The sequence below is a fragment of the Gossypium hirsutum genome, chromosome D11, assembly GCF_007990345.1.
Source record: "Gossypium hirsutum isolate 1008001.06 chromosome D11, Gossypium_hirsutum_v2.1, whole genome shotgun sequence".
In the NCBI taxonomy this organism is placed as follows: domain Eukaryota; kingdom Viridiplantae; phylum Streptophyta; class Magnoliopsida; order Malvales; family Malvaceae; genus Gossypium; species Gossypium hirsutum.
Window position 1 is genome coordinate 67073156 of NC_053447.1, and position 12597 is coordinate 67085752.

Genomic DNA, 12597 nt, shown 5'->3' on the forward strand with positions numbered 1-12597 from the left:
TAAAACATCCCAATGATTCCAACAATCTGGAATTTCTCCATTGAGTAAATTTGTATCAATGTAAAGAGTTATCATCCCCGTTAATGATGGATTACAAATTAATTGATGAAGGGATCCTGAAAATGAATTATTTGACAAAAATAAAATTCTCAAACTTGAGAGTACTCTTGGCAATGGACCTGTAAAGCTGTTTGAACTCAAGTCAACAATGTCTCCCACATTCAAATACGAAATCTCTCCTGTAAGCTGATTTGAGGAAAGATTTAAATATTCAAATAGAGTGGGAAGGTTCAAAAACCAAGTGGGCATGACATCTGAAATTCCTACATGGGAGATATCCAAAGACGATAAATTCTTTTGGAATTTTAACCAGTGGGGAAACTTTGGGCCAAGGTTCCAGTGGCCCAATTCAATAATTCGACATTGAAATGGGGGAATCTAGCTTGAGTTTGGTTCAAATTTAAGCCTATTGTGTGATGCTTTCAAAGTTGTCAATCTGGTGAGATGAGAGAAATGGGGTTCTAATACAACTCCCTCCAATAGATTATACCCAAAATCCAGAGTTTCCAAACTTTCCAGTTGTCCAAAACATAGAGGAAAAGTACCATTTAATTGATTTTCTGATACATCGAAGAACTTCAAAGATGATAACTCCCCTATAGACAATGGAATTTGACCATTTAATTGATTTTTTGAAACATCAAAGAATTTCAAAGACCATAACTCCCCTATGGATGATGGAATGGGACCAGAAATTTTGTTTTGAGCAAGGGACAAGTAAGATAGATTTTTAAATTGTCCAAGTTGATCAGTTAAATGGCCAGAAAGTTGGTTATCTGCCATATCCAATGACTCTAAGGAACCCGAACGACATCTAGACAAACTCTGTAGGATTTTTGATATTCCACCGTCAATTTTATTGTATGACAAATCCATCTCCTTCAATTTGCACAGATATTCCAGAGAGGTTGGTAATCTTCCTTCCAACATATCATTATGAGAAAGATCAAGATGAGTAACAGAGCTGAAGTTTCCAATGGCACTCGAGATTATTCCTTGTAACTGGTTATCACCAAGACTAAGGAACTGAAGATGGTATAAACTGTACATGGAGTTGGGTATGGATGAATTGAGTGAGTTCGAACGAAGATCAAGAACTTTAAGAAACGAGATGTTCCCAAAGTAATCTGGAATTGGGCCTTCCAAAGAATTCTCACTAATATCAATGGACATAAGACCATGAAGACTAAATATCGACTTAGGTACTGAAGAAAAGCGGTTCAAAGAAAGATCAAGAATAACCAGTGATTTTGTAGAATTAACACTAATCGGAGATGGATCATCTTCCAAACCACAATTTGACAAGTGCAACTCTAACAAAGAAGGATGTTTGAATGTTACCTGTAGCCAATCAGTTGCTTTAGAAAGATCCGCACCACTCAAATCAAGGTACTGCAAGGAAGAAAGTCCAGAAACCCATTGAAGACTTTTAACTTTGATATCCCACCGGTACATAGTATCACCACGAAGATCAAGATATTGCAACTTTGAAAGATTCCCCAGGTTTTGAGGAATTGCTCCCTGGAATCCTGCTTGAGAGAGGTTAAGATGTGTTAAACTCCCCAGCACACCCAAAAATTTTGGGATATGTATGTTGCTAAAATTGTTATTGCTCAAGTCCAGGGAACTTAGATGCTTCAACTCCAGTAGCGAAGGATTGATATTCCCTCCTAGCATGGAATTGTAGTAAGCTTCCCATTCAACATATGGTGCGAAGAAATCAGGCTCTGAAAGAGGAGAAGTCAAGTGCAGTTGGTTGACGTGGCCTGTTGAGTTTTGGCAGATGACACCAATCCATTCACAGCAATCCCCACCTTCAACCCTGAAGATAGCCTGTTTGAAGGATCAATAAGATCAATCTTGAATTTCAAGAGAGCTTCTCTCTCACTTTCAATGCAAAGAACGTTGGAATTGGCATCACAAATGCTAAAACAGATAGCAGCAATGAGAAGAAGAAATTGGAATAAGGAAATTGGAAGAGGAGTTGTCATGGTTGCAATTGCATGCTACCAACCATTGCTCACAACTCCAAACTAATAGAGTAAGCTTAGCTAAAACACAAAAATATTGTGCACATACATCAAGCGCAATGAAGTTTCTTCCAAAACCCCAAATTTCCACAAAATGCATTTAATTTCCACAAAATTTACTATCAAGGGAAAATTTCTAATTAATTGCATTTATTTTTCAACAAAATGTAATATGAATTTCTATTACTAAAATAAAGAAATGTTATAAAACCCAGTCAAACAAAATGGATGCCGTGGTCCCTTAATCATTTCTTCATGCATAAAACAATATTAAATAAATTATAATAAAAAATCTAAAATTATAATAATTAACTAAACTATATCACATCTAATCTCTTAATGGACCTACAAAACGTGGAGGATTAGTCATTGGGTTCGCTCAAATAGATATCGCATGTAAGAATTTTTTATCTATTTTTATTTTTTAAATTTAAAGAATTTACATTTTTTAAATTTTTAAATTTTTTAAATTTCTAAATTTTTATATATTTTTTGAATTTTTAAATATTTTAGATTTTTTAATTTTAAAATGTGACATATAAGACAAAATAATATCGTGTATACATTCAATACTTGTGAACTATCACACGAGGTGTCATTTCAGTGCTTGGCATCCAACATTAGCTACTTAACGGCTCCAATTTTGTAAAGGGTAAACTACACCCAAGATCACTAAACTATTAGTATGTTTATGTTTTGATCACGCAATTTTAAAATATTTCAAAATAATCACAAAACTATTTAAAAGTTTTCATTTAAAGCCAAAAAAAAAATCAATTCACCATTCAAATATAACCCTTAGTTTCTATTAAAATGAATGAAATTACATATCCATACTATTATAGTAGCAATTAGAGCTAATCCTGGGTCGGGTCTCAATAAAATTTTAGGTTCGTTTTTTGGCCCGAGCTCGACTCAGCCCAAAAAATGGGCCTAAAATTTTGTTCAATCCCGTCCCGAATTATAGAAGCCAAGATCAAGCCCGGCCTGGCCCATATTAATTTTTTTAGATGATTTATTGTATACAATAAATTTAAAAAATATATAATATATCAAATACACTTCAAAACATTAAAACAACAAACAAATTAAAAATACATTAAAAATTCTGTAACGCCCCAAATTTTGAACATATGTTTGATAAATTCTATCAATAAATAAGTCTCTGTATCTGTAGTTAAGTGTTCTGTTTATGTGTTAGAGATCCGGGTTTGAGTATTTCTTCTTAAATTTTTACGGTCTATTTTGGTTCAACCCCTATTCTTAAACTCCCGAGTTAAGTTTATTTTTACGTTAATCTGTATCAAGAATGAGCCTGCTAGTTCAATGGTTGATAAATGCCAAAAGTAACATGTTTTAGCCTCATTCTTAATGCATTTTTGGATGATTATTCGATTTAAAAATGTGAATTTTATGCTCCTAATCCTTTAAATTCATGTTTATATACTTAAGAGAGCATTTGGGAGCAAAATGAGCAAAACTCGAAAAATCGGAGCAAGTTTTAGGAGCCACATGGCCATGTCTCAAACCATGTGGAAATCACGAATTACACTTCAAAAAGTAAAAAATATATAATTTTTAGGCTTTTTGGGCATTCTAAGACCTATATATGACAAAGATAAGAAGATGAGAGAAAACTGTCATTAAATGGGTTTTTGTTGTTGGTTTTTTTTTTCCTGAAAATTGTTTAGTTTGTTGGGCCATTGGGCCTTTAATTAGACTTCAAACTTTTCATTATTGACATGACATTAATTTATATTTATGTCACATTTACAAATAATTTTAAAACTATAAAAAAATATTGAATAAATTATAAACTTGACAAGGAAGTTGGACAAAGTCTATGGAGTAACTTCAAGTCCCCTGATATGACCTGCCAATTAAGAGTTTTTAGGTCTTTAAAATGAAAGGAAAGGAAAATGAAAATTTTAGGAAAACATAAAATTTGATTAAGATTTTTATTTTTACATTTATATTTTGGTTAAATCAAATCAAATTTTAATGTATAATTGACTAAAATTATGCAAATTATTCAACAAGGTCATGACCGAAGTCGGTGGGGATCTAAATAAACATATCAAAGAACTACCTATATCAGCACATTTAGTCATGTGATTTGCAACACCAAGAGTTCTTGAGATATGTAGGATACGAATCTCCCATTTTCGACGCAATACTTGATGTAGCAGCCACAGTTCCAGTAAATTATTACTAGCTCCTCCAGCAGACAAAAGTAATTCAACCAACAAAGCATTATCACACTCAACTTTAACTTTCCGAAATCCTTTATCCCAAGCTAAGAATAATACTTCCAACATTGCTCTTGTTTCAACTTTAAAGACTGACTCATATTTAATTTTTTTAAATGTTTATATTGTGAATTGTGGGAAATAATTTTATATTTGTGTCCTCAGATTACATTTAATTTTCATATATGATTATGAAGGATATTGAAGTTTTAGTTACATTCTAATACGAATTTCAATCATCCAATTGAATTTGTCACTTTCTTTCTCTACCTAACGTGGAATTTAGCAAGCTTTAAAATTCCTCAAGTAGCGTTGACGTAGTCAAGTCAACAAAGTCTATGGAGTAAGTCTCACTCCCTCGGCACGCTCTGTTTACTCGCTGATATTTTCTTCATTATATAAAGTAAGCAATCAAGAAAAACCATCACTAATATCTTTTCAATTTAATAGCTTTCATACCATTTTCATTAATAAATATTATCCTTTAGTCCGTTGATTGTGCTTCACTTAATTTTTCAATAAATATAATAGTTTTTGGCTTATGATTGATGGGGTTTTTTAAAGGTAATTTTCTGTCATTGTGCAATGCATGTGGGATCAGATATAGGAAGGAAAAGGAAAAAGAAAAAGAATGGCAATGTTGGGCATGAACAAAGGATCAAAGAAGATGGAGAGATCAAATTCATCACAAAGCTACAATCAACTCTAAAAATAAATTATTATTAAATATGTTATTGAGGTTTATTATTAAGTAAAAGAAGCGATGGTTAAAGTCAGGGCGAAGTCAGAACAATTTTTTAGAGGGGACTGAATGAAATTTTAATTTTTTTATAGTCTATATCGTTATAATTTTTAAAGGATTAAATCAAATTTTTATAATTTTAGGAGAGGCCAAAGTGTAATTTTACCTTTACTAATTTAAAATTTAAAAAAAAAAACTTTAAGGGCTTAAATAACAATTTTATATTTTAGAGGGGGCCGGGAGCCTTCCCAGCCCCCTAGATTCACCACTGATTAAAATTCTTATCATATATTTATTTAGTACGGATTCGAACCATATTACCCCTATCCTTTACCTTTAATATTATAATAATAATAAAAACCCTATTGCAGCGTCAAATTTTCTTCCATGTCTTAAAGAATTAGTTAATCAAATCTTACTCATATTCGTATAGATTTTGTTAATCAAACTTAATTATTGTTTTAAGTGGTTAAATATAAACACATTATAATTGTCGAAACTATAAAAATGCTAACAGGTTACGATATATTTTAATTTTTTTTATGTTTATTAAATGCACCTTATTGCACTCTTTAACCCAACAACATTTTCATTATTGACATACAATTAAACACAATCACACATCATGAAAGCTCTAAGTTCAAAAAATTGAACAAGCTTGAATGCTATTTATTTTTGCAAAAGGGAAAACATGAGTACTAAATCTAAACTCGAAGTCAAGATCGATTGATTCATGTAATCCCTTCTAAAATATAGCATTTAATATATTTGAGTTCAAAACCCTATATATTAATTAATTACATACACTAACTTTATTTATACATATTTTGTTTTGGGTAAACTACACCCATGGTCACTTTTGTTTATCTTAGGTTACGTTTTAGTCATTTACGTTATCATGTTGTAACATTTTAGCCACTGAGCCATTAATCGTCGTTAATGGTGTAACGGTAAGCTGATGTGGCACGTTAAATCATCATTTCAAACAAAATTTTAGGTTAAATTATACAATTGATCCCCATATTTTTTTCGTTTTAAGTAATTTAATTTTTTTATTTTATGTTCTTTAAACTTTTCTCTTTTTTTCCATTCTCTTTTGTTTCTCCCTCTGTTTTCATATCTTTCCTATCTCTTTTAACATATTAGGAAGTCAAATTGGCAGTGAAAAAAGAAGTAGGAAGTCGACTATCATCATTTGCCTATAACCAAAACCCTATAACCAAAACCATGCTTCTTTCTTCACTACCAATTCGACTTCCTGGTATGTTAAAAGAAATAAAGAAGGTAGGAAAACAGAGGGAGAAGCAGAAGAGAATGAAAAATAAAAAAAATAAAGAATGAAAGTTAAAAGAACATAAAAGAATTAAATTGCTCAAAACGAAAAATTATGGGGACCAATTGTATAATTAAACCTAAAGTTTTTGTTTGAATGATAATTTAACATGCCACGTCAGCTTACCATTACACCATTAACGACAATTAACGGCTCAGTGACTAAAATGTTACAACACAATAACGTAAGTGACTAAAACGTAACATTTCAAACATAAGTGACTGAAATGTAACCTAAGGTAAACAAAAGTGACCATGGGTGTAGTTTACCCTTTTGTTTTTCATCAAACTATATACCCATAATAGACCAAAACACATACAGCTGTCGACCAACATGATCCAACTTTCGATAGTATGCATGCCTCCAAGACCTGCTGAAAAACAAGGGAGCCACTACACCCCAAAATCCCATTACAAAGCCAATAACTATGCTGACATAAAGCCAATTCACTTTACTTCCTTCACTGTTAATTCCATTATTTGCTGCATCAGTTGAAATACCTTTTGAGGTGCAATTTTTAGTGAGAGGAGGTCCGCAAAGATGATTTCCCACGTAAGACAAGCTTTCAAAGCTTTGAAGCTGAGTGCTTGTTGGGATTTGTCCTATCAAGTTGTTGTAGGACACATTGAAGTGATTCAAGAAATTCAATTTGGAAAAACTTGGAGGGATTTCACCATTCAATTGATTCCTCGACAAATCAAGAGATTCCACCAACTGCATGTTGCCAATTTCATCCGGTATATTTCCTATTAGGAGATTCCCTGATAGATTTAATGACCGTAGCGCAACGAGACTTCCAAATTCTTTTGGGATCTCTCCAATTAGTCTATTAGTTGAAAGGCAGATGCTCGTAACAAGCCCTAGTGTGGCACCGTATTCATCCTCTCGTCCTTTCAGCACCAATAATGCACTCAAAAAAAGGAAATTAGTACTGATACTTGACCACTGAAACATATAGCACTGCTGGTTGCTCTTGTTAGCCATTGCACTAAAATTACTAAAACATTTTGGAATAGCTCCTGAAATGCCGTTATGGCCAAGGTCCAAGATCCGAAGAGATTGAAGTTGACAAATTTTTTGAGGAAGGTGGCCATCAAAGTTATTCGATCGAAGGCTTAGAATCTCAAGTTTCGAGAGTTTGACCCCAATCCATGCTGGTACACTTCCATTGAAATGATTGTCACTAAGATCAAGCATAATCAACCTCGTAGAATGTTGTAACGTAGATGGTATTTCTCCAGACATGCCATTGCGACGAAGGTTTAGCACTGAAAGATTTAAATGTCCCAAAGAAGGTGGGATTTTTCCGGTCAAAGTGTTGTTTTCCAAATTCAAGTAACCCAAACCTCGCCAATGATCCCAGCAATCTGGGATTTCTCCGGAGAGAAGGTTTGTTTCAAAGGCAAGAATTCTCATTGGTCCCTTTCTTAATGAATTACAAACGAATTCAAAAAGCGGGCCTGAAAATGAATTAGTTGACAAAATTAAAATTTGTAAAGTTGGGAATACTCTTGGCAATGGGCCTGTGAATTGGTTTGAACTCAAGTCAACAATTTCTGTCACGTTCAAATATGAAATCCCTCCAGTAAGTTGATTACAGGAAAGATTTACATATTCAAATTGAGTAGACGAGTTCAAAAGCCAAGTGGGCAAGATATCCGAAATTCCTGCATCCGAGATATCTAAAACAGATAAATTCTTTTGGAACTTTAACCATCGAGGAAACTTGGGGCCAAGATTCCATTGCCCCAATTTGATAATTCGACATTGAAACGGGGGAATCCAGCTTGAGTTTGGGTCAAATCTCAGCTTGTTCTGTGATGCCGCTAGAGTTGTCAATCTCGTGAGATTAGAAAAATGGGATTCTGATACAACTCCTTCCAATTGGTTACACCCCAAATCCAGATACTGCAACTTTGAAAGATTCCCCAGGTTATGAGGAATTGCGCCCCGGAATCGTGCTTGAGAGAGATTAAGATATGTTAAACTCTCCAGCAAACCGAAAAACTTCGGAATCTGTATGCCGCTAAAATTGTTATTGCTCAAGTCCAGGGAACTGAGATGCTTCAACTCCAGCAGTGAAGGATTTATTTTGCCTCCTAGCGGGGAATTGTTCTTTGATCGATGGTAAGCGTCCCATTCACCAACTGGTGCATCAAAATGGGGCACTGAAAGAGGAGCAGCCAAGTGCAGTTGGTTGATATGGCCTGTTGAGTTATGGCACACGACACCGAGCCATTTACAGCAATCCCCACCTTCAACCCAAGAAGACAACCTGTTTGAAGGGTCAACGAGATCATTCTTGAACTTCAGAAGGGCTTTTCTCTCACTTTCTATGCAAAGCACATTGGAATTGGCATCACAAAAGCTAAAACAGATAGCTAGAATGACAATAAGAAATGGGAATAAGGTAATTGTAATACTTTTCATGGTTGCGATGGTACCAGCCATTGGTTGCAACTCCAAATATATAGAGTAAGCTTAGTAAACAAAAGTATTGTGCACATACATCAAGCAGAAAGAAGTTTCTTCCAAATTTCCACAAAATGTTTTAATTAATAATAGCCTATCAGAAATTTCCAGTCAAATATAAACACCATTTTATCTAAAATGAAATTACATATCCATAGTGCTGGACTGAGATAGAGTAAGCTAAAACAAAAACATTGTCCACATCATGGGCAAGGAACTTTTTTCCGGTACCCCAAAATTCCAACATGAATTTATTGCCAGAAAGAAAAACTATGACTTTGTCAATTTTAATAAATTTGGCCAAAAAAAAAACAAAATAGAATTATTAATTGTTCATGCGAGATGCAATGTTGATATGATGTCACATTATTAATTTGTTCCTAATTATAAATAATTTAATAGATTTAATCCTCTACTTTTACAAATTCTATCAATTTGATCCTTAAACACATAATAAAATACAAATATAATTAAATAATTATTCTATATTATGAAAAAGTATAAATGTAATATTATTTACATTATTTTGTATCAACACATACTCTGTATCTAATACTTACACCTGAGTCCAAATAACATGATCCTAAACAATATTATTAGATTATTGACTTGTGCTTTCAGGAATCAAAGAACGAAAAAGAAAAAAGCAAAAACAACATACAGTGACCGAAGAACACAAATAACCACACAATGAATGACGACAGACTCTACTAAATTTAACTTGCAAAAATAAGAAGTTTAATTAAATTCTTTGCTTTTAAGAGATTAGTGTGTCGTTAAGCTAGTTATGAAGCTTGCTAAGGAATGTAATTTTGAGGAGGTTAAGGTTAACAGTTCAGTAAGTCTAGATGCTGAGAAAGCTAAAGTCACCATGTTAACAAAAAAGTTTGCAGAAGCTTCAATCATTCTTAGTTTCGTGCCTATAAATTTCGTATTTAATAAGGTGCCTTAAAAATTTTGCATTGATTATATATAATAATATTATAATTTTCCTTAAAATATATACAAATAATATTATATATTTTATTTTTCCATAATTATATAAAAATTATTTAATTATATTTATATGTATTTAAGGATCAAATTGATAAAATATGTAAATATAAAAAACTAAATGTATCATTATCCAATTAAAAAAGACTATATCTTCACTTTGTTGACCAAACATAAATTTTTCTTCACTACCCCAAATTTCCAGCTTAAATTTTCCGCAGAAAAGCTATAGATTTGTCAAACTTAATAGAGAAATTGTTCACGCGAATAATTCATATGTATTTCATGATATTTTAAAATTATTTTATTTTATATCGAAATGATATCATAATATTATTTTATTTTATATTTCACATATTTAACGAAATAAAATAAAATTATAATCAATTGAATGTTTCTTTTTGGGAAATTCTAATTAATTGCTTTAAAATTTTGACATGTCGATATTTATTATATATACTATAGTAATATGAGATTATAATAAAAAGAAATAAATAATTATGCTCACGTTACATTTTTTATTTGAAAGACATATTTACAATTTGAGAAATTTACTCTTTTATTCCTTGTCTTTTAATTTTTTAAGTCAGTCCATACATTTTTTAAAATTTTTTTCTTTATAATTTTTTATTTGTTCAATATATAATTGATTTTAAATAAATTATTTATTTATTTTAATATACCTTACTTATTGAATTAAATTTAATTTTATCATATTAAAATTAATGAATATTAATTTGTTAATTTTAAAATATCATTTTAAAAAAAGAAACATATTAAGAATATTTATCAAATTAAATTTTTATTTTTCAAATATAATAAGAGTTAATCACATTAATTGATTAAATTAGAAAAAAAGAGATAAATATAAAATTACAAATATTGAATAGGACATTAAAGTAAATTAATTTTTAAGAATATATATAATAAATAATAGGTAAGAAATTATTAATAATATTATTTAAATTATAATATATTAATATTAATATTTAAACTATGATGATTTTTTGTATTAATTTAATATTACATATTTTTAAAATTTAAATAATTATAATATAACTAATTCTAAAATAAGTAGATATTTGCCTTTGTTGATAAAGAGGACAACAAGAGAAGAAAATAAGGCAAAACTAGGAGCAATGAAGGCTAGTTCACCTGTAAAGATCGAGAGCTAGAATAAGGACAAGAAGACAGACCGATTAAGAGGATAAATGCTTAAAGTAACTCCAGGGTGCCTCAGTCTATAGTTTTTTAAGGTACTTATAGAAAATATCCCCTTGTCTGCTGGTATGATATGATTAAATAAGCGTTCAATTTCGTTAAATGTGTAATGGATAACCATAAGCACATTTATAAGATTCTATTAATATGAAGTAGTCAAGCTTAAATAAACTGTTTATTTTCTTGAAAATATGTTCAAATTAGGATAGTGTTTTCTTTTAAGCTTGGATGACCAATTCAGAATTAACCATGCTATGCCCACACTTTGTTTTAGTTGAATATTGATGAGTCTTTGTCCTATATGGTTGCTTAGAAGACTTAAAATGGTATATTTGTGTAAAGATAACGATGAATCAGTCATCATCAACCTGTTTGTTATATTACTTAATTTGTCAATAAAATTGAATTGTAGCTGGGTTATGATTGGATGGGTTTTCTCTTTCTTTGGGACATAAATTTCAGTCACTGTGCATTATGGGATAAGATACCTGTTGATTATATTGCCTAAATTGTACGAAATTGAATTGTTGTTGGCTTATGATTGGATGGGTTTTTCTCATTGGGAGGTAATTTTCAGTCGCTGTTGTAACAGAATTTTGCTTCTTACACCTGGCACACACTTACATGCTCTTTTTGAATTTCATGAAAAAGTTAAATTATCTAATTAAATTGATAAAATATGTAAATATAAAACATTAAATGTGTCATTATCCAATTAAAAAAAAGACTATATCTTCACTACCCCAAATTTCCAGCTTAAATTTTCCGCAGAAAAGCTATAGCTTTGTCAAAACTTAATAGAGAAATTGTTCAGGCGAATAATTTATATGTATTTCATGATATTCTGAAATTATTTTATTTTATATTGAAATAGTATCATAATATTATTTTATCTTATATTTCACGTATTTAACGAAATAAAATAAAATTATAGTCAATTGAATGGGGAAGTTCTAATTAATTGATTTAAAATTTTAACATGTCCATATTTAATATATGTACTATAATAATATGAGATTACAATAAAGATAAATAAATAATTATGCTCTCGTTACAGTTTTTTTGACACACAGCATTTACGATTTGAGAAATTTACTCTTTTCTTCTTCGCCTTTTAATTTTGTAAGTCATTCCATACATTTTTTTATTTTTTTCTTTATAATTTTTTATTTGTTAAATATATAATTGATTTTAAATAAATTATTTATTTTAATACCTTACTTAATTGAATTAAATTTTAATGTTATCATATTAAAATTAATGAATATTAATTTGTTAAGTTTAAAATATTATTTTAAAAAAATAAACATATTAAGAATATTTATTAAATTAAATTTTTATTTTTCAAATATAATAAGAGTTAATTATATTAATTGATTAAATTAGAAAAAAAGATAAATATAAAATAACAAATATTGAATATTAACAATTTTGACATTAAAGTAAATTAATTTTTAACAATATATATAATAAATAATAGGTAAGAAATTATTAATA

At 30.3% G+C, this 12597-nt stretch overlaps 2 protein-coding genes across 2 annotated transcripts; both read right to left on the reverse strand.

Moving 5' to 3' along the window:
- Nucleotides 1-438: 438 nt before the first annotated feature.
- LOC107930920 (phytosulfokine receptor 2) lies at nucleotides 439-4408 on the reverse strand. The gene is made up of 2 exons (XM_016862681.2): nucleotides 4268-4408; nucleotides 439-1893 (listed from the first exon to the last, which is right to left on the reverse strand). The coding sequence occupies exons 1-2, from the start codon at nucleotides 4406-4408 to the stop codon at nucleotides 439-441; spliced, it is 1596 nt and encodes a 531-aa protein (XP_016718170.2).
- A 2294-nt stretch (nucleotides 4409-6702) lies between these two features.
- On the reverse strand, nucleotides 6703-8865 carry LOC107930900 (receptor-like protein EIX2). The gene has a single exon (XM_016862662.2). It carries the CDS (start codon nucleotides 8863-8865, stop codon nucleotides 6703-6705), a length of 2163 nt encoding a protein of 720 aa, XP_016718151.2.
- Between the last annotated feature and the right edge of the window lie 3732 nt (nucleotides 8866-12597).

Coding starts and splice junctions, on each gene's coding strand:
- LOC107930920 (XM_016862681.2), bottom strand. CDS start 4,408: ATGTTGGAAGTATTATTCTTAGCTTGGGATAAAGGATTTCGGAAAGTT. Junction 1,894..4,267: donor AACTGTGGCTGCTACATCAA/GTATTGCGTCGA, acceptor TCCTTCAAACAG/GCTATCTTCAGGGTTGAAGG.
- LOC107930900 (XM_016862662.2), bottom strand. CDS start 8,865: ATGGCTGGTACCATCGCAACCATGAAAAGTATTACAATTACCTTATTC.